Source organism: Apostichopus japonicus, chromosome 7 (assembly GCF_037975245.1).
Source record: "Apostichopus japonicus isolate 1M-3 chromosome 7, ASM3797524v1, whole genome shotgun sequence".
Lineage (NCBI taxonomy): Eukaryota > Metazoa > Echinodermata > Holothuroidea > Aspidochirotida > Stichopodidae > Apostichopus > Apostichopus japonicus.
In genome coordinates, this window is record NC_092567.1 from 25,580,026 (window position 1) to 25,601,664 (window position 21,639).

The 21,639-nt window shown below is 38.9% G+C and overlaps 1 protein-coding gene across 4 annotated transcripts; it reads right to left on the reverse strand.

The window, feature by feature from the left end:
* Positions 1-87: 87 nt before the first annotated feature.
* On the reverse strand, positions 88-21,590 carry LOC139969884 (uncharacterized). Of its 4 annotated transcripts, none has more exons than XM_071975247.1 (14): positions 21,498-21,590; positions 20,749-20,914; positions 19,299-19,467; positions 18,853-18,940; positions 18,260-18,417; positions 17,636-17,718; positions 13,082-13,196; positions 9,702-9,900; positions 7,975-8,001; positions 6,722-6,984; positions 5,882-6,027; positions 4,878-5,248; positions 3,716-3,941; positions 88-3,066 (listed from the first exon to the last, which is right to left on the reverse strand). In XM_071975247.1, exons 2-14 carry the CDS (start codon positions 20,784-20,786, stop codon positions 2,868-2,870), a joined length of 2,082 nt encoding a protein of 693 aa, XP_071831348.1. In that variant the 5' UTR covers positions 20,787-20,914; positions 21,498-21,590; the 3' UTR covers positions 88-2,867. The 4 variants fall into 4 exon arrangements, with proteins under 4 accessions (XP_071831348.1, XP_071831347.1, XP_071831350.1 ...); XM_071975246.1 differs by having other exon boundaries at positions 21,350-21,584; XM_071975249.1 differs by lacking the exon at positions 21,498-21,590 and adding an exon at positions 21,188-21,208.
* Between the last annotated feature and the right edge of the window lie 49 nt (positions 21,591-21,639).

The window sequence follows — 21,639 nt, forward strand, 5'->3', positions numbered from 1 at the left end:
CTATATCCCATCAAGCCAGCAATCCGTTTGACGAAAAACAAATACCAACAATGAACGGTACAAAAAAAGTCGCAACGAATTTAAGTATGTGGAATATTAGATGAAATATTTATTTAAAAATACTCTCTAGCGTTTTCTTACATCAGAGATGTCCATGGAAACATTCCATAGTAAAAATTCACCCAAAGTACACAAAAAAACTGTGACTCATTGGCCTTTAGAATATCAAACAACACACGGTGATGCTTACTCGTAAATAAACCTATGCGATGACGAACTGACAACATTGCACAACAACTTTAATTCGTCCATCTAGAAGGCCACATTTTATTTGTCTACAACACAAAATACTACATAAGACAGACCATTTAGAACAAGGGTCCTCAAATAATTCTTTTACAAGGGCCAGGTTAAAATACTGCTTGAAGCAAAGGACCCGACTAAAATTCTGACTTTACCTAGACAGGGCAATGTGCAGGGTATAGATGGGTAATGGCTCAAGTTTCACCCTATCGGTCCGTATGGTCCACTGACGTAGGATTGTGGGCTGATCTTGTGTTGAGGCGACAGACCAAAATCTGTCGCAGGCAAGATCTAGCCCAGGGGCTGCCTATAGAGAGCCTCTGAACTAAAACAACAGCCTGTTAACCAAAGAAGAAACTAAACAACTTTTAAGTGAAAATAAACAGAAAACTTATAATTAAGAACTACAAAATCTGGGTGAATTATTATCCTTCAAAGCAGTCTATCAGCACTTACATATGAAGTACCAGTGGCGAGGAATATCAGCTACAAATAAAATAAACTATTGACTTTGAAAAATATAGTTCTTTTTGATTTAAAGAACAATTGAATATTGAAAGTTCAAGGTGTTAATAAATTGCAAAATCGTTTGGACGGATATTTAGTTTTGAAAAATAGGTCAAACACTTTAACTGCTGACTTGGATTCTAAAGATCATTCCAGACCCCCCCACCAACCCCCCTGTCACTACCCCCCCCAATTTGGCGCAGATAGTCACATGTCAATCATGACATACTAATGCCAACAAAGTTATTTTCGATGATGCCTACTTTGAGTTTGAAAAGTTTAATTAAAAAATTTAGCAAACTTGCCCATGCCTCCATCTACCAACACATTGAAGAAGTATATCCAAGCTTCATATGCTATGCAAAAGTGCGTAAAAATGATGATTTTTTAGTTAATGAATTTTGATTTCTCCCTTGGACAAACTGGACTTACTTTCTCAAAGTAGTCCAAACGATACTGTTGGTTGCCCAACAAGATTACAGCAATTAAAATGTCCTTTCATTTGACTTTAAGTCAAATGAAAGGACCTAGGTAAGGAGCCACTGCTACAAGTTACACTTTTCGGTGCAAAATCATGGTAAATGTTTTATGCAAAAGTTACACAACAAAGCTATGGAGAGTCATGCAATATGGTAATCTATTATGCACCTAACTGAAATACCAAGAATGTTAATTCATTATGTACATAACTGGAATACCAAGAATGTGATAAAGTTGGAAGCTCAGACTGGTCCTTATTAACATTTTACAAATTTCAGTGATATAGACCCATCTACACACCCCACCCCCACCCCCCCAATAAAAAAAATTGCCCCAATATCTCCTCGTTCCACAGCTGCTACCTTTCCCAGCCCAAATTGAATCTAATATCTCAGTAACGAGGACTACAACACAAACACTAAGGTATACAAGGATGCTAGCAAGCCTATAATCCACACAAAAAACAAATAACTTAAATTGTTCGCAGAAGATGGCTATTATACCTCACAAAGAAGAGACAAATCGAAGCGACTATATTGCAACCTAAGACTTGCTATATATATATGCCGAAATAGCTGTCATTTGTTTTGAAGGGTTTAAAATTTAATGAAGTAGCTGATTTGCCTACTATATTAACTCAGACACACATAGATATAGCAAAAAGATTCCTTGCAAGAATCCCTGATGTTGATAGCAGTTTCTTCTCTAACAGCATTCCTAATGTCACCATGAAAAGCTAAAGAACCGTTAACCCATGTTTATCTGGTCATGTAGGGACTAGGGGGGGGGGGGGTGTTCAGAAGAGCAAAACATAGATATGCTAAAAGAGATATAAACCACTGATTTTATCTTTTCCTGACAATTCTGTGATATTAAACTGCACACTGTGTTTGTAGCATTATGAGTTTACTACAATATGTCCCAGTCACACGTAAACTTAACAAGGCACTGTATCAATGAATATTCAATATTCACAAAGTGATGCTTCTTTCTCTTACTCTTAACAGATTTCATAAAATATAATATTAATCCTATCTAAAGCTTCATATTGAGTTCAATATAAACATTGAAAAATGTCTTGATGACATTATACAATAACACACATGAAACAATGATTTATTGATATCAGTTCCTTTGTATACGTTGAGACGTTTTTTGCCAAATTATTACAAAAATGAGTAATTCCTATACACGACATGGTCATGTCATATGTTATGAACCCATTCACCCAACTCTGATCTGAAATACTGATAAGATAATGGCTCATCTTTCTGAAGGATACATGCAAAGGAATTCATTCTTGTCCTCGTGTAAAAGCCGAGGCACAGAATTCACTGAATATTCAGGAATAAACCATTACATTGAGTTTAACTGTAAAGATATAGTGACATGACCTAACCAACGAGACTAGATTAGGGAAGGAGATTTTTGCGTGAGTAAGTCACAGATTCACCGAATATTCAGGTTTGATATCAAGATAATATAAAAATACCGTGTTTCACAATATTAGCCACCTTCAAATTCAATATGTAGCTTTGAAAAAAAAAAGCAATAAATATCTAGTTTTAATATTGATGTCACATACTCATATAGGTCTTGGAATTCTTGTTAGGAAGGACCCCTCTTTGTAGAGCAGCCTTTGCAGTAGATGGTCTGGCCAGACTAGCAGAGAACCTTTGGGCTAGATTTGGTGGTGTTTGGGTGGCGGTTCGAATCACTGGTGCATGTCTGTTGATGTCCGTGGGATCCCTTACACTCTGTTGAAGGGTGCCTGATCTGTTGAGTGTGATAAAATTACTTCATAACCATGGAAACAGATGATTGGAGGGTGTTTTTCTCTTTGTTAAGGTTGTAAATCAGGTGTTTTTTATGCTAAAAAAAACAAAATATTGCATATGAATTAATGGTAAATAAGTAAAAGTAAAATAAATGCTGAAAATGCTTCCTGAAAAGTTACAGAATTGGTGTAAACGCATTAAAAACGATAATTTTTCTGTTCTCAAGCTTCCATGGATAAAGTAAATAAAACCCCACCACCAGTTCTCCATTCGTGGCTCTCCAGACAAGTTCGGCGAATGAAAGATTTGAAATAAAAGTTTAAAAAAGTATTGGCCCCCAGTCTTTCCCAAATCAGCTACACCACCTTTTCCTGAAACTAGGCACAGTGAAGGTTTGGTTCTTCATGTCGAATTTTTCCAAAAAATATTTCTCTGGCTCTCTATCAAATTAATAGACCCCCCTCCCCCCTCCCCATATACTCCATCCTTCCTCATTAGTTCATCTCCATCAAACATCACTGTTTCGTTTATCACTACTAAACACCTCTTGCAACGTTAACCACTACAACAGGAATTAATTTGAAAGAATCAAAACGTTTTCACAATTCTCTTCAACTTATTGCTAGAATGGGTCATGGAAATCTCACTTGAATTTTCTATTGCCCTGTACTGGTCCTGAATGGGGCCTTTCTTCGATGGTGGGTAAGGGTGGCGGTGAAGGAAAGGAAGGCTGTGAGGAAGTCGGGCTCATAGGACCTGTATCATCAGCTGGGCCATGTGAGGTAGAGTTAGCCTCTGGTCCTTCTGTGACTTGAGAAGGTATGACCTCTTCTGATGAACTCCGTCGAAAACGTCTTCTGGACCTGAAGTCACCTTTAAGATATAAATGAGTCAAACGGATTTGCTTGGATGTCATTAAACGTTGGTTATGATTCATTTCTTTGTCCATTAACCATTATAATCACTCATTTTGTTGTACACAAGGATAAGGAAGTCCTGTGAGGTAGTGAAACAACTGGTGAAATCAACTGATCATTTTTCTGACCATTCTCCCATTTTTAATAACAAAGTTACAGTATATTCGAGGAGACAGAAACTCAATCATCAACATTTCATATTTTCAAGATATTATTATACCTTAACAGTGTTGACACTGAATCAAATAACATCATTAGCTCATGTTGAGAAGCTATAAAGTACGATATTTAATATTCAGCATTGCAAATCCATTCTAGGGTATAGAATATTGGTTGGTGGGGTTTGTGTCTTCATGACATCTGCTTTATTGTATACAGTGTTGTAGACTTGGTATTTGTCTTGAAAAGAAAAGACAATCACGGGACAAACTTTCTAAATAAAATGAATAAATTACAGTATTTGAAATCTCATTACAAACGTTGAATGTAAAGTATTTAAGACCATTGACTTGGTTATAATTAAAGTTAATGTTTTTTAGGTTTACAGTCTTGTATCGAGGCAAGGACTTTTTACCCACGACTTTTACAACATTTAATTCCTAATCATATGGTTACTTGTCACACCCACACACAATTCAAACAACCATTACCGGGGAACTACATGGCGCTACATCAACTTGTCCCCTGGCCAACTTCCCATAGGGTGCAGCCACAAACCAGCGAACGCAACTATATTTACAAGTTACCTCGCAAGTCCCCATTTATACACCTGGGTGAAGAGAGCTAGGCATTGAAGATAAAGTGCGTTGCCCAAGGACAAAAACTAATTATCTGTCCAAGACTGGAAGAGTAAAATCTTAAAAACATTCTCTAAGCTGCTAACATTGCTCACCTGCTGTCTTTGGTCTCACATGTAGTTTAGCTTTGGGTGGTGTTGGTATCCTATCACCATCGTCCGGTGAGCTCCTGGCTTTATAATCTGATGATCCAGTGGATGGTGGGGTCCTCCTAGATGACCCGGTGGAGGGTGGGGTCATTCCCGATGAGCCCGTGGAGGGTGGAGTCATCTCGATACCGGTGTCGTCATCCTCTACACTGATAGATTTCTGCTGAGTGAAGTAACTCTGGTAGTTGTTGAGATTATGATTGGTCTCCAAACCTTCATCATCTCCATCCTCATCCTCCTCCTCGGAGCTCACTTCTTCTTCATGATTAATTTGTAGTATCTGTGGCTCGGACTCTTTCAGACGGATGGCGACTTTTCTAAAAATAATATCGAAACAAGTCCAACGTCAAAATAAGCGGCTTAAAGTACATTGCATCAGTACAGAAAGCGGTCCATGGAATCATACATCAAGGTGTCATTATGTCCTTAGCAACAACCAATGTTTATTATTTTTTCTTGTGATTCGGAGTTGTTACCTGAAATAAGACTGCAAGAAAACCACTTGACCTTCATAACCACGTAGGTGATATATACTTGCCTTCTCAGAAATGCAGTGCATTTTGTTATAAAGGGAAACTTAAAAGCAGGAAATAGTAGGAAATAGACCTTTTTATAGATTTGAAGAACAGACAGGAAACTATACGATGGAGACCACGAAGACAGAAAACACAGCAAATGGAGGACTGCTGAATGGCCTGGGTATCACATAACAAAACTGACACACAAATGCAAACAATGTAACTTTGTTTTTGAAAACATAACTGTAGTATTTTCTGGGAATTGAAATTCATAAACCTGGTAAACTGAACAAACATGAACACTTTAATTCCTTAGTTTAGCTATAAACTGCATTTCTTATATGAGGAAGAGAGTAGTTTGAGAGCATTCTTAGATAATGTGAGGTAGACAGTACTTAGAGCGTGTTCTTAGATAATGTATTTGAAAGTTACCTCTCGTGTTGCTCTTTCCATCTTCTCAATTCTTGGAAGACGTCCTCCTTGGTCTTGCCATCATCTTCATCTTCTTCATCTATGTACGAATGTTCGGGTTTAAAGTGCATCGTTGCAAAAATATTTGGCGCTTCTTGAATTGGAACCTGAAGAACCAACAAGACATAAAAATTGCAGCAACTTTGTGATAGAAACACATACCATGCTCGAATCAACATTTTTGTGAAACATGGTAGTAACTAACCACGACAAGGGATTTACTTTGCACCATCAAGTTAACTGAGATTACAAGCAGTTTTCAAAACAGATTCTCAAACTTGACATAAGCACGATTATCCATGGATTATTCCCATTATGATCAGATATTCATATTTTTATTCTTGTTATACCTGACAGACTCTGAACAGAAGATAAGAGGGTTGATTGTATGTTATCTAATTATCAACTTTTTTTAGATGTAAATTGTCTTTAAATAAATTTTCACTGTCCTTTCAACTGCAGGCTATTTGTAGGTGAGGTATGATTCTTCAGGCCTGGAAATATCTTGTCTCCAATTTTCAGAACTTTCAACAAATATTGAAGAATAACCCGCCAAAGGTCAAATACTTCATGAATCTCCTTTTAGTCTTTTATCAATTTTTATTTTAAAATAAAATAAAACCGTTAGCAAACTGCTTATCCACTAGAGAGCCTGTGTAAGAGAATGCGTAAAAGTAAGTTGGCCTGATGTTTCGATCCTACCAGGATCTTCTTCAAAGGCTAAATCATTTTCATTTTACTTTGACACTGAAGTGATGGGACGAAATATCAAATTAACGAGTGTAATTGATTGAAACTTACCTGATTCCTATTCTTTTTCCGCCTGGCTTTCAAAGCCCTGACCGGGTTTCCACAGATGACGGTTCCGTGAGTCAATGCACTGGTATCATCATCTTCTTCGTCATCCTCGGTGGTATCGATTCCTCCTGGCTTCTTGGCCGTACCGGGTCTCACACCCGTTGATGTACCTGGTCTACCTGCTCTGGAGGAACCAGGTCGCCCCCCTGATGCAGACCCAGGTCTCCTCCGTGATGCCGAGGAAGGCCGAGCAGAAGTAGGTCTCCCTTTTCAAGGAAACAAAAAAACAAAGTGAGACCTTGTAAAGAGATTCAATTCATAGAATGGTGATACAACATTAACATGGTTGTTTTCATTATTTGACATTAACATATATGGATGGGTCATGTCATCCCATAATGATTGAGAGCAGTGTTTGACCGATAATCGGTTAGATAATCGGCATCGGGCCGATTATCGTAATGAGAGCCTGGCAAAAATATCCAAGGTCTGTGTCCTCTTGAACTATCAACTCTTTCCTCAAGCCCGACTTCAAAACCTTCCCCTCCCCATGACTACCAGTAGCATTCACAATGTTTCATTATGCAGATCTGGCCTATAAGAAAATCCGTCCTAGATATCCCACTTTTTCCGTAAAAAGTAGGTCGGGTACGGTACCCCAGTTTTTACGGAATAAAGTGGGGTATTTGAGGCGGAATTTCTTATGAGCACGATCTGTGTAATGTTACAAAATCTTTTAATTGACTAAGACAACTTTCCACTTTATTTGCCCATTTTCTAAAATTTATTTGTACGATACATGGTCGTAAAACGTAATATATAAATACAATATTTCTGTATAGACTCAGCACGACAAATTTCAGGTTAGGTTAGGGCTTTTATTAGTTGGAAAAGAGCAGAACAGGGAGGTGTAAACAACTTAAACTCACGACAAGTAACACAAAATCTTGCTTAGTGTGCTTTAGTGTCATGAGCTGAGCTACATGCGCATGTAATTCAGTTTTGTATCACTTCAGTCATATCTTTGACACTGCCTATGTCCTAATGTGTACAATTTTTTAGAAAATATGAAATGTAGTTTCACTCAACAAACTGCATATTGGAGCCTTTTTTAAAGATATTAAGAGAGGTTTAACTTCTACAAATTAAACTCAGAATGACAAATGTTTGCAATCTTAATAATTCAAATAAGTAAGGTTAAAGAAAAGTTTAAGCACAGATTAAGAAGTAAAAGACCACAGCAGTAAGATGTGTACCTTCTTGTGAACTTCCCTCCATCGATGCTTGCAAGAGAAATAAAATTAGTGAAATTTAAAACAAGTATTATGATAAAGGAATTCTTCCTCAATGCCTCTCCATCCCCCTTATCATCCTCCTCCAAGCCTGTCTCCCACCTTTGTCATACTTCCCCAAGCCCCATCCTCCCACCCTTATCATGCTCCCTCACAGCTCCTCCTTCCACCCTTATCATCCTCCCCCATAGCCCCTCCCCCCCACCACTTCCTCCTTATCACTCTCCCTCAAGGCCCCTCCTTCCACACTTATCCTCAAGCAAGGCCCTTCCTCTCACCCATATCATCCTCCTTCAAGCCCCTTCCACCCACCTTTATCATTCTCCCATAAGGCCCGTCCTTCAACACTTATCATCCTTCCACAAGGTCCCTACTTCCACCCTTCCCCCTCCTCTCACCCTCATCAACCTCCCCCATTGCCTCTCCTCCCACCCTTATCATCCTCCCACAAGGCCCCTACTTCCACCCTTATCATCCTTCCTTGAGGCCCTTCCTTCCATCCTTATCATCCTCTCACAAGGTCCCTCCTTCCACACTTATCCTCCGTCAAGACCCTAGATGTGCCTCTCACCAATATCATCTTCCCTCAAACCCCTCCCTCCCACCGTTTTCATCCTCCCTTAAGGCCCTCCCTTGCCCCTTATCATCCCACCCCCAAGGTCCCTTTCTCCCAACCTTATCATCCCCCCCAAGGACCCACCCTTATCATTCTCCCCCATGGCCCTCTTTCAACACTTATCATCCCTGGAATACTAGTGAATATATTTACAGGGCACTGTCATTTGTAAAAAAGATCTCAGATCTTTTTGCCTTCATGTTGAATATTGCACAATTGCCTATTGACTGTATGAATTCACAGCTTTCTTTCAACAACATGTTGTATCCCCACTCATCCTCTTAAGCATCCATGTCATATGGTTTCCTACTTTCCTTTTCATAAGCCAGTTATGATTCACCTGGTAGTAACAGTATATGTAACTTCCTGTCATTATGTTATGTGGTTTGACAATGTACGTGCACTAACATACAATATTAGACTGATACAGTGGGATACTGGATAGTTCAAGTATTTTTCACCCACAGCCATCTCAAACAGCCATTGTGGAGTGTTAGCTCAGTGGTTAACACCGGTGCCTTTCAATCATAAGGTCCCCGGTTTGAGTCACTCCCAGATTAATGTATGTCGTCCAGTTACAGAGTTGTTGACAATTAACAATTCATAATCATGGACGTTAAATATGAATGTAAGGGACTGACTTCGGTCAGCTTGCGGCTTTGATAAGCCAATGAGGCTTCTTCGCGAGTTCCTGCTTGCAGGAGGATCTAAAATACATACATACATACATTGCAATAATGCCCTACTGGGATATATAATACAGATTCCAAGACACATGAGTACACATTACAATCGAATCCATAGCCAAGCTTAAATTTATTTGAAATTCATTGTTGCTAGTACCACCAGGAGTAAGGGAAATCATATAAAATATTTATTTTTCAAAATCTACATGGGTATATATGTGTCTGTTTCCTAATTTAAATTCCTATGTTATATTTTAATTACTACTCTTTAATGTACAGTTATGAGAGATGCTGCCGTGGATTGACCTTTACAGAGAGGTCAGACTCTATGACCTAGGCTAGCTCATTAACATCTGTCACCATGGTCACCGGTTATTATATATCCTTACCTGCTGCATCTGACACCTCTGATATTGCGGTAACTGCTTCTTTAATTGCATCGTTGACCAGCAGCCAATCAGTGCTCAGATTCATGACCTTTGACCCCAGGCTGGACGGTACCGTACTGAAGGGCTCGTCGTCTAGAATCGTTAGCTGCGGTATTGCTTTATGAACGGCACCTCGGTAATCAAAGTCACCATCTGTGTTCTGAAGACGATTTAAATGAAAACATTTTCACAACAGTGGCAAAATTGATATAATTGCTGACATTGCAGGTGCGTATCCAGGGGGGGGCGTTGGGGGCGCGCGCCCCCCGGGTAAGAAAAAGAGGAGAGAAAAAAAAGAGAAGGAAAAAAGAGGGGAAAAAAGAGGAGGAGGAGAGGAAGGAAGGGAAAAGAAAAAGAAGAAAGAGAGAAAAAGGAGAAAAGGAGGGAGTAGAAGATAAACGCGAAGACACCGGGGAGAGAAAGAGGAACAGTGACATCATTACAGCGCTGAAGGGTAGCCAGTGACGGATCAATGATTTCGTAAAAGTGTGACTCACCCTACCCCTTACACCGACAACTCCATTTTTTGACGTTTCCATTTTCCTCTCTCACTAATGATCTATATATGTACTATATATGGTCTATCATAACGCGTGTGTAGAATTGTGCTATGAAACCAACTGTGGCTGGTCTCGAACTCAACCGTGTCGTCGGGGAACATGACGCATTTTGGGATGGGGGCGACCGCCCGCCCCCTCCCCCATTCAGCATTTTTTTAAATGATATCGCTAAGTAATTTCAAAATAGAAAGTGCTTAGAGGCAACTTACAAGGCCTGGGAAGTGTCATTTCCAGCGATCTGGGAGACATTTTCGGCCAAAATTTGCTTGTACGCTTCGCGCTAACAAATGGTCCTGGGTAGTGCCATTTCCAGCGATCTGGGAGGCATTTTCGGCCAAAATTTTCTTGTACGCTTCGCGCCAACCTATGGTGGCGCTACGCTTAGATAATTTGCCTACAGGCTTCGCCCCTCCCTTGGCAAATTCCTCGCTACGCGCCTGTTCGAATTTGTAACGCAAACAGCAGATATCACATCATATCAGTGAGCATGAAAATGGCGTTCCAGGATGAAAAGCCTCAAAACTGTCCGACTTGCCTAAAAAAATAACCTAAATTTTTCGCGCGCGGAGCGCGCGTTCAACGTGTCCATGTCAATATCATATAAGCAAGCATCGGTTATTACATCGCATGCCATCATGTACTGTACGGTCCGTTCAAATTGCGCAGTATTTCGCGGGATGCTAATGTAAACAACGACATGTCTCATGTAAATGTATCAAAAGCATGGAGGTCCAATTATGTCAAAACTCTCTTTTACATTAGTAATGGCGAATTAGGGGCTGCACCCCCGCCGCGCAGTGGCGGAGCGTCCATACGGTCGGGGGGTGGATGCCCCCCCTGACGGACTCAAATGGACTGCTGGCGCCTTTTTCAGCTCTTTATCACTTTTTACTTATTCTAGATTATTGACTTTCTTATTGCGCTCTCATCTACTTATTGACATTTCTCACATTTTGTTGGTGTAATTTGGCGATGACACCTTATTCTTCGTTTATCTTCAAATTAGCCAGGCCCGGAAAGGGTCATTTCCGGCGATCTAGGGAGTATCTTTATTCAAAAATTTTCTGTACGCTACGCGCCAACCAGTGGTGGTCGCACTCCGCTTAGATAGTGTCGAAAGCGCTCCTACAGACCATTCTCGCCACTCCTGACCAATACCCCTAGCTCCGCCACTGCCGCCGCGCCTACTACGCCTATGTGTGTAGTGTTCGGTTGAAGGAAATATCTGCTATTTTTTCATTTCCTTCAACCAAGTTTTATAATAGCCGTTATAAGAGGTTTTAATGTTTCTACACCGATAAATTAACTGTGTCTGAATTTTCGAAAATTTCTGACCAACATTCTGCATCACACTTCCCTCTACTCGTGCAATTTTGACCGGTCTGTTAGGGGTTCAAGGAAGTTTTTCTATATTGGTTGTCCATAGATGAAATTTTGTACAACATTATGGGTATGTTTTGAAGTGAGTTTATTCACGAGAAATGTGAATTTTCAAATTTTGAACAAATATGGGGCTTAAAACCTTGAAAAGTGGGGCTGACGGGTATTGTGGGCCGTGACGTAGAATCACCTACAAAAGCAAAGACCCACAGGAGATGCCATCAGGTCGAACATGATGTGTGCCGGGTTGAGAAACTTCAAAAAGGTTATGGATGGGAAAAAAAACTATTAGGAAATACCTGGTTCTCAGGCAAAAAGTGTACATCTGGTTGGTCATTTCAAGCCCGAGAAGTGCCGTTTCCGGTGATCTGGGGGGGTTTCAAAACAAGAAATTTTCTTGTACGCTGCGCGCCAACTCATGGTGGCGCTCCGCTTAGATAGTAATTCGCGCCCCCCGGGTTTGAAAATCCTGGATACGCGCCGGCATTGTACGTATTGGACAGAAGACATCACAAATCACTTCAGCTAGATAGAACGCAGGATTTTCACTTTAACAATTACCAAATTGGAACGTTCCCCTAATGCATGTATTTAAGTCTGATATTTGGTTCATATCCTCTTAAGTATGTGGAGGTATCACCATAATTTACTCGACATACATTTCCATGATTTATGCCAAAACACGAGCTTTTATATCTAGCGCATCCCGGGAAACAACTTAAAAGAAGGTACTGTATTGATAAATGTCATTACTAGGCCTATGCCTACCGACCAGCAGAATAGTTGACTCCCCAGGCTGGGTATGTCGTCCCTGACAATGGGGGGTAGAAGAAACTAGGCCAAGACCACTGCTGAAAAATATGCTAGTATTTATGTACCACTTTTGACGATCATTAAATTTTGGGCTGTCTTATAAGATTGCTTACAATCTGCCGGTCAGTTATTCTGTTATTTAAAGGCATTGAAGACTCGCCCCATATAGCGTGCCGCCATCTTTAAAAAGTTAACTCTCTGTTGCTTGCAAGTCAAGATTTTCTCTTGTCGCTACAAAATGCAGACAGTGAAACCTGATACCTTGTTATCTTTAGCTGGACCTGAGATGTCCATTGCTGTATCGTTTGCACACTGTGCTGTGGGTATTGACCGCAGCTGTATGTACTGACTGTACACTAGTGTCTAATTACCGACGGTAGCAAGCTGTGTGTGTATTTTCTGGGATCGATGGTGGTGTCTAACACTTCTGTTACACCTCATTCGAAACTAGGTCAGATTACTGGCATATGAGACTTTTCTTTTTGCGCGAGTCTTCACACCCTTTAAGTTAAGTGACCGATGAAGATTCGATGAGCTACAATAATGAGTTTTCACATCCAAATAGATTTCAAAGTCATAAAAACAAACCTTGTCATAATCTAGTTTTGGAGCAAGGCAGACAGGGTTTCCTTCTAAGGTCAAAGTCTTCAGTTTCCCACATAATCCTAAAAACTCAACTTGGGCCACGTCTTCAATATTATTGCTGTCAGTGGAAATGGAGAGAGATTGAAATAAAGCTTGGTGAATGGTAGATGAAAGTTCATTGGTTGTGAGGAGACAGGTAAGAGAACTAGCATTTGATCAATTTTGATAATTCATGGAACCTTCTACCATCTTTGATAAACAATGATGAACTGAAATTGAGACATTCTGCACGGTGCCATTTTGCAGAGATAAGTAAACCATTGCAAAAAATCACATTTAAATACACAAATTTCACATTCAAAGAGGAAACTAATCTGGCTGACTATAGTTTTAATAAAGACTATACCAGACTTGGGTGATTATTAAGCTATTGTTGGAATGCCAGTTCAGTTACAATAGACTATAATATATATATAATAATAATCAACAGTTATTTTTATGAGGCTTTAGCGACCACAGATGTGGGAGAAACCCACAAGGGCTTGTGGATTACAACTTACACGTCAAGTGGCATCCCATTCAACATTTCACCACAAATTTGGAATCTTTTTCAATTGAGAAAGTCATTTTAGATGGGAAAATAGATTGCTCTTCTAGATGAAAAACCCGCCTTTACTATGACCCGGGGATTGAACCCAGAACCTCCCGATTGCTAAGCCTCATTGCTTCAAATGCCACCGCCTTTATCCACTCAGCCACAGCACCAATACTAAATTGTTTTTTTCACTAAAGGAGCACCACTTCTCCTGAAAGATCATACCAAGAGACCCCTACCACACCACTCCCCAACCCCTACTAAAAAAGTATTTGGGTCAAACCCTCTCAATCTCCAATCTATACTGTAACTACTACATAGTAACCAACCGAAGCCCCTTTGTGGTATCCACATATATTCAGAGTAACTGTAGAACCATGTTGACCTCAGGACTGCAACCTCTTAAAACTGTTTATCAGCATCAATGAGTTAAGAGTAATTTAATACAACCCAAGTGCACTCAGTAAGTTCAAATATTATATAAAATGTACAGCTACTTTCAGGTTGAACAAGGTATAGTTTTGACTATTCTTAAAAATGAAACAAGATCCAAGTGATGATGGTTTAGATCAGGGTTGTCCAACCTACGGCCCGCGGGCCACAGTCCGGCAGACCGCAGGGTTGAATCTGGCCCGCCAGAGATGGTCTACAGTGCGAAATTTTAGTGAGCAGATTTATTGATAACAATTTGAAGCTATATAATCAATCATTCGAACCTCCTGGGTCCAAAAAACTGCATACAGGTCAGTTTGTGTGACACTCTCAGCGGAGGGGGGGAGGGGGGCTGGACTTTATTCATCTGTTTTATCAGAAAGGAAAATAATTCAGTGCGCTCCGCGCGCAGTGCTCACATTTTGTTGCCTTGGGCTTCGGGCAAAAAATCGAGCGTAGGGTTCATGCGGCCCCCTCGTTCATCATAATCATTCCATGTGGCCCTCCTCTGCAAAAGGTTGGACAACCCTGGTTTAGATTCTTCAGTTGAACCTAATTCTGTGATATTCTGTACCATAATTTACAGGTGCTATTTAAAACCTGGTCTTCTACTACAAATATAGTATATGTCAGATATATATGCAGATTGCTTTACAAGGGAGGGACGACATACTAACATATCAGTTTGGCTTATCAAACAATGACTTCAAGAAAGTTTGTATGCTTTGAAACTATTCCTAGATCTTTTTAACCTATGGCAGGAAAGTGTTTTTATTTCCTGATTGTGTTAATATAGGCATCTTGAATACTTCCTTTAGAAACTACAATATAGAACTCATTATTTATATATGTAGTAAGTGTTGCAGGTGCAGGAAACCAACATAATATCAGATTTAATCATGGCATACCTAGCTCTTTAACAACATGACAATGTAATATAAATATATATCTTCGTTTTGAATACCACATTGTTGAGAGAAGCCAAACTTGTCAATCTCAAGCTTCATGTAGACTTACATGACAGCAGAGAGTGTGTTCAAGGAGTCAGTGAAAGCCCCTTGCCCCCTTCCCTCTGTAGAAGGCACAAACACATAAGCCCCTTCCTCCTAGCACTATAGTCAGGCTGGGGAATTATGCCCTAACCCCCCCCCCACCACCCCCCATGACACACACACACAAATTTTTGAACATTTCCAATATATGAGTGCTTACCAATATTTTGTTTCTAATAATGGTACATGAACAGGACTATGCTGAAATAGTGCTAATGGTGACACACTGTTTGGATTTTTTTCACTTACAGTTACAGGACATAGAGATTGTACCCAGGTCATTAAACTGTTAATCCAATCACCCCCCCATTCAGGATGCTTCCTTGCTTTGTGCCTGTGCTCAATCCCTACCCCCTACCCCCCATCCTTTGAGCCCATCAGGCAATGGTAGGAATCAAGCCAAATTCCATAAATTTACGGCTTGACTTGGCTTGCCTCTGAAGGTACTTTTGAACCTCATACAATCGTGTCACAGACATAAGTCTGTAACATCCATCCACTGTGGTTTTACTAATGTGAATGTGTGTTATAGGCTTTCCATAACTGTCAATGAGAGTGTACCAATCACATGTTACGATGTGTAGAGGGCATCCCTGGGCCTTTTGGATCTAACAATGTACACAGAATTACCTCTTTTATAGGCAAGCAAAAGCCTCAACATTTGAAATGAGGTTTGATTCCTACCTTCATCTGATGAGTCCCAAAAGGAAGTGAAATTTTTCTTGTGCTTTTTATAATGTATTATGAACCTGTCAAATATGTATACATGTATATATATATATATGTATATATTTACATAGGTGAGAATTAGTTGAAACTAGTGGATCACTAGTAGCTGTTACTCAGAAGCTACCAGTTGTCTGATGATCGCTCAACGCGTGAAAACTCTGAGTAACAGCTACTAATATTCCACTAGTCTCAACTAATTCTCACCTAATCTTCTCTGTGCCGAGATGGACACCAACCAACCAAATGTATTTATTTACATATTTATTTACATACATACATATCACACAAGTCAGCTTATCATTAACAGCAGAGAGTGCATGATACTGGAGTAGAGCAATAATATGACATGGTATACTAGTTGCAGTGTCGTTTATTTCCTACTCATATTTTAGTTTCATATTTTATAATTTTTTTATGATTATTATATTATATTTCTGAAGGACTTTAATAGTACGAAAAAGAAACTAAGCTATCAGAGCGTAGATTGGATCTGAAAAGCAAAAAGGTTAACTATTCACTATTCATTCAGGTGAGAAATCCTTTATAGACAACCTAACACATATTAGAGTGAGTCTGGTGGTACATGTATGTTATATAGAACAAAAGCGTGAACTCCTCCGCATGAAAGGAAACAGGATCAATGTTGAGATAAGGTCTCATATTGTTGTGCTGTCATGGCAATTGTACACCACTGAACCATGTGAAACACAAACAGAGTTCATGGCGTGTATTCCACTGCAGATCATTATTACCTGAGGAGGATTACCATGTAAACATGCATGAAATCCAGAGTAGCAAATAAATGACAGTGTCCACTTGTATTTTGCGTGAAATATATATATATATTTAATATAAATATATGTTGAATAATTTTCTATTACTTTCAATTATATACATGCATATATAATATATATAGTATACATATATATGGTAACCTACAGCATATTGTAATCCGACTTTCACGCCTGTATGGTGGTCACCAGACAACTGGACCAAACGATCGTGCGACCTTGATATGTTCCAACCATGGCGGCACTTTGAGTTGCATAGTTTTTTAGTTGGTTTAAGCAAAAAACCTAAAACATAAGGTCACGATCGTTTGCATCCAGTTGACTGATAATCGCCGTACAGGAGTGAAACTCGAGTAACAACATTCTGTTAGTTACTGATAGACTGTATACAATATATATATATATATATATATATATATATATAACCACAAACTAAGTATCCGTAAAAATAACCCAGGTTTCCCTGTTGCAGAACACTTTAATCTCCCTAATCACAGCCTATCTGACCTCAAATTTGTCATTCTCTACAGCTTCTTCAAAACTGCTCAGGAAAGAAGCAACCGGGAACTCCTCAACACTCACAACAATGGGCTCAACAGAGATCTCTCTTTTATGAGTATAAATGCTAAGTTAAATCCCAATAAGGTCTAGTTTCTTCCATTTTATTACTGCAACTTAAGAAGAGCTGTGATAACGCTCGAAATATTTTGTAACTGATTTAACGTTCTAAGTGATAAAGTTGGAAATGAAAGTATCATTTTTTTCCCTTTTCCTCTTGTGGATATATATATATATATATATATATATATATATATATATATATATATATGTACTATCTCTACTGTAAGTACCTGTATACAATATATATATATATATATATATATTGTACTTGCTATACTTCTATGTATGGAGGAGTTTTGCAGCAGGAAGTGAACATCAGAATCTTTGTTTAACTCACCCTTCTAAATCCAACAGGCAGAGGTTTTCTAGCATACTACAAGGACTGACATCAGAAATGTTATTATAAGCCAGATATAATTCCTGCGGTAGATCAGAAGAAATTATGAAATGATATAGCGATGGTGAGCATCTGAGAAGAGCAAAACTCAACAGTTTAGAATTTAAGAGAACCTGAATAAGATGGGTAACCATGTAGGTGTCTTTCTAAGGCCTCTGTTATCATGGTGGTAGGGTGTGTTAAGGGGGGGGGGGAATATTGACAATTTAACTCAGAAACTTTGACAGTCATACAAAACCATTCAGACATTCATTGTTTGCTGGATATTGCCTAAAATATTTCTGAAAAAAAGCTTGATTTTAACATTTCCCTCTAAAGCTACTATAGGTTAACTTTAAAAAAAAATTTAAAAAATCTAAAAAAATAATATTGAATCCACATTCCCATCCCCTGATAAAGCCAAATGCTACAACACAAGAGTTAAAAAGCTCAGTATGTAAGGTAATGCTAATAGAAGAAGGAATCATTCCTTAGTTTTCTCCTTTTGTAAATACTACTGTACATGTATCTACCAATTCCAAGGTTCTCTTTGTCAGGGCTAAGGAAACTGGTGAGAGCACTGACCTGTAATGAGGACATCGAGCTGATACCATCCATATCACAGAGATAACATCTGGCCATCCAAAGCACCCGTAGATTTTCCAAACAAGTGCCCAAGTCTCTGACGGTTGCTATGATACTATTGTTTAACTTCAGTTGTTTTAGGTTTGGAAGCATGGTACCTTTGAATGAAAACAGAATTTATTAATTTTCCCTTTCTTCTTTTGATCTAAATTCAATCCAAATGAACAAGTAGTTAATTCTTTCCTTAAAGAGTTCCTACAAATAAAATTTCAGTATTACAAACAATGTCCATAATATTGAAACTACTACATATTAAGCTAACATTTCCTGTGTTCTTGGGTGGTCAGAGCCTACAGTACCCTTGACCTTCCATAACATCTGAGCCTTCATTAGTCTGCAGAACAGGGGGTTCCATCAAACACCCTATAAGGAACATTGAAATGGTGTTTCCTTCATTGCTGTACTATGGTCATTGTGGTGGTACACTAACAAACTATCTGTCAATTCTTGCTAAGTATTTAATGTTCAGAAATGAGAAAGTGAGAGAGAAAACGAAATGTAGAAAGGTTGTAATGAAGCTGTGACATTTTTACCAAAGTTGCCTAAACTTGTTTCAGATGAGTCCACCTTTAATTCCAAGAATTTCACATCCTCAAGGTCTTCAACTCCTGCCAGGGATTTCTGAAGATGGAAATACAGAGTATTTTGCCAAAAAACATTTCAAATTTTCTTGTAAGTGTTCCTCATGAAGTAATTGTACTTGCAACACACACTCTCCCCTCAACTTGTACTTGCAACACATACTCTCCCCTTCACTGTTAGGTATTGAGGGATGGGGGCTCGGGTAGTGAGTGTTGGTAACATTATGGAGGAGTTCCGTCAAGGAGTGAATAGCTTACCTCATACCTCTGCTGTTTGTCTTGTTGAGAATATTGAGAACTATTTTGTCTTAAAATAGAATGAAGGATCTAAGCGCTATTCATTATGATAAAAGGTAACGCCAAATGCAATCTGAAACAAATCCACTGAAGAGACTCACAAGTTTTGTCGGTGAAAGATAATCTTCCAGCAAAGTATCTGTTTCTTCGACTTGTACAGGCTGGGGGTTTACATCAGCACTTCCAAAGTCAGTAATATGGATTCCCCGCCCTGCTGCCATTGTTGAGGTGGTCTCTACATGGGTAAGCACTAACGGAGGTGGAATTGATCTAAATAAAGGAGGTTAACATAACGTTACTAACGAGAACAACCAAATTTGAAGACGGACAAGCGATTGCATATTTATACGACTTCAAAGGAATAAATATCTGCAAAAAAGCATTGTAATCAATGCATGCACTGTTTTAAAGTAACATAGTCCCATTTACCTAATAATATGAATCATACAAATGGATTTGAAGCAATGAAATATTTTCCAGGGTACCTAGTACAGTCTAAATTAATACAATGGTTAGTTTACTTATTATGGTGGTGTAACTGTAAGGTTACTTCATATCTTATGTTCCCTAACTTGGCGTACTGTGTTTAAAATACCTACAGTAGTCACCTATAGATATGTAGCTGCCATCTTTGTAAGTCAAATTATACCCACCATTTCAACTGCATTTTTAAATCCACACAGCCCAAACAAAAACAGCTTAACTTACTACAGTGGACGGCGAGAGTATCAATTTTGAATTATTACACCCATTTCGCGAAATTATTCTGAAAAATCTGAAACATGCATTAAGTTAGGGAAATTTCTCCTTGCTTTGACTTTCTTGACTGAAGACCAAACACGAGAAGCCGATATAGGGCTCAATCGGCAGAGTCTGATCAAAGAATCTTTGAAATCATACAGTTGAAGGATAAAACTGAAGCACAGAAAAAATCAAAGTGATCCTTGTTACCCTTGACCTGTAAAAGAACAAACTCTAAGCATTGTGAAGTTACCATGTACAATGGTGACTTCGAAGTTCGGACACTTAAGACTTAAAACACCCCAAAACTAAATCTTCTGGTCTAAATCACCAGAAAATATACTTCATGTGGTGGGAGAATTGTGTTATAGTACTATACACGGCCAAACTTTCTTTCCTGCAAACTGTTTTCACGTTGTTTTCCAAGAAGATTCTTTGTGATTGTGGAACTGGTATTTCTTTGCTAGAGTATTGCGAAGTTCGGACACGCAACCCACAGTGTGGCGCTGGTGATAAAATTGGTGGCGCAGTTGCTCTTTCAGTAATTATAACAGACTTAATAGATCTTCGTCATTTTATTGACAAATATGTATGTAATTTCTTGCACACGGGTCATTTTGGAGAGAAAATAACTGTAGCTTCGTACTTTTTGATGAAATTTGGCTCTTCCTGTAGGTTTTCATGGTGAAATCGTGTATTTCTTAGGGTGTCCGAACTTCCCAGTATGCCGAACTTCGCAATACTGACTATACATACCATCTTACTGCACAGTACTTAAACTAGACATATAAGCGATAAATATTACAATACCTTCTTTGAAGCCCAGGTTTCTTGTCTACACATTTCATTGCTTGAACTACTACATACTGCAGACCTGTCCTTCTTTTTAGAAGATCAAATTTAATTTAACTACATCAAAGTGAGAAGAGTGTAACGTTGTACTTGACACCTTGTAAATGTAAGTTGTGTTGGAAACCTATGGAAGAAAAATACAAAGAAGTGTGTTAAATATGTATTCCACAACACAGGAACTTTATTTCATATTCAAGCCTTGCTGACTGTGCCCCTAACTTGATAAAAAGATTGCATGGTAAAACATCCAATACAAATACCACCGCCATTGATGGAACTAGGGTAGTATAACTAGCCTAGTAGTAATCATATGGGGCCTACGCCCTAGCCTAACTAGGCACATTACTATGTAACAATAAACTTTGAACACAACTGGAAACGTTTGATTCGTTCATACCTAATTTAACGATAGTAAAATCACACTAACTTAGGTTGCATCCTAATATGTCAATCTGCAGTCAACTGACATACACATATATAATACTAGACTAGGCTAGGCCTATGCCTGCTTAGTCAAACAGTGGTAATACGAAAACAACGGTCAACATCGTAGTCTTACAAATGATGTACAAAAGGAGCGTCAGGTTGCTATGCCCACAGATGAGAAATCCATTTACTGCAACTGGTTCATTGATTATGAAGACACTTTATAATGCATCCTTCCTTTGACATATTCTAGTTAGAGCGTTTAATCAAGCCTTACTTACATGAGGTATAAGAAAATTAAGCATAATTTCCACAAAATCGAATTTCTGTGAAGAAATTTGTTTTCAACGGAGCACTGTGACCTTTGACCTAACGTGTAGTTAACTTAACCGTTTAATTCCAGTCGTTTCAACAATACAACCT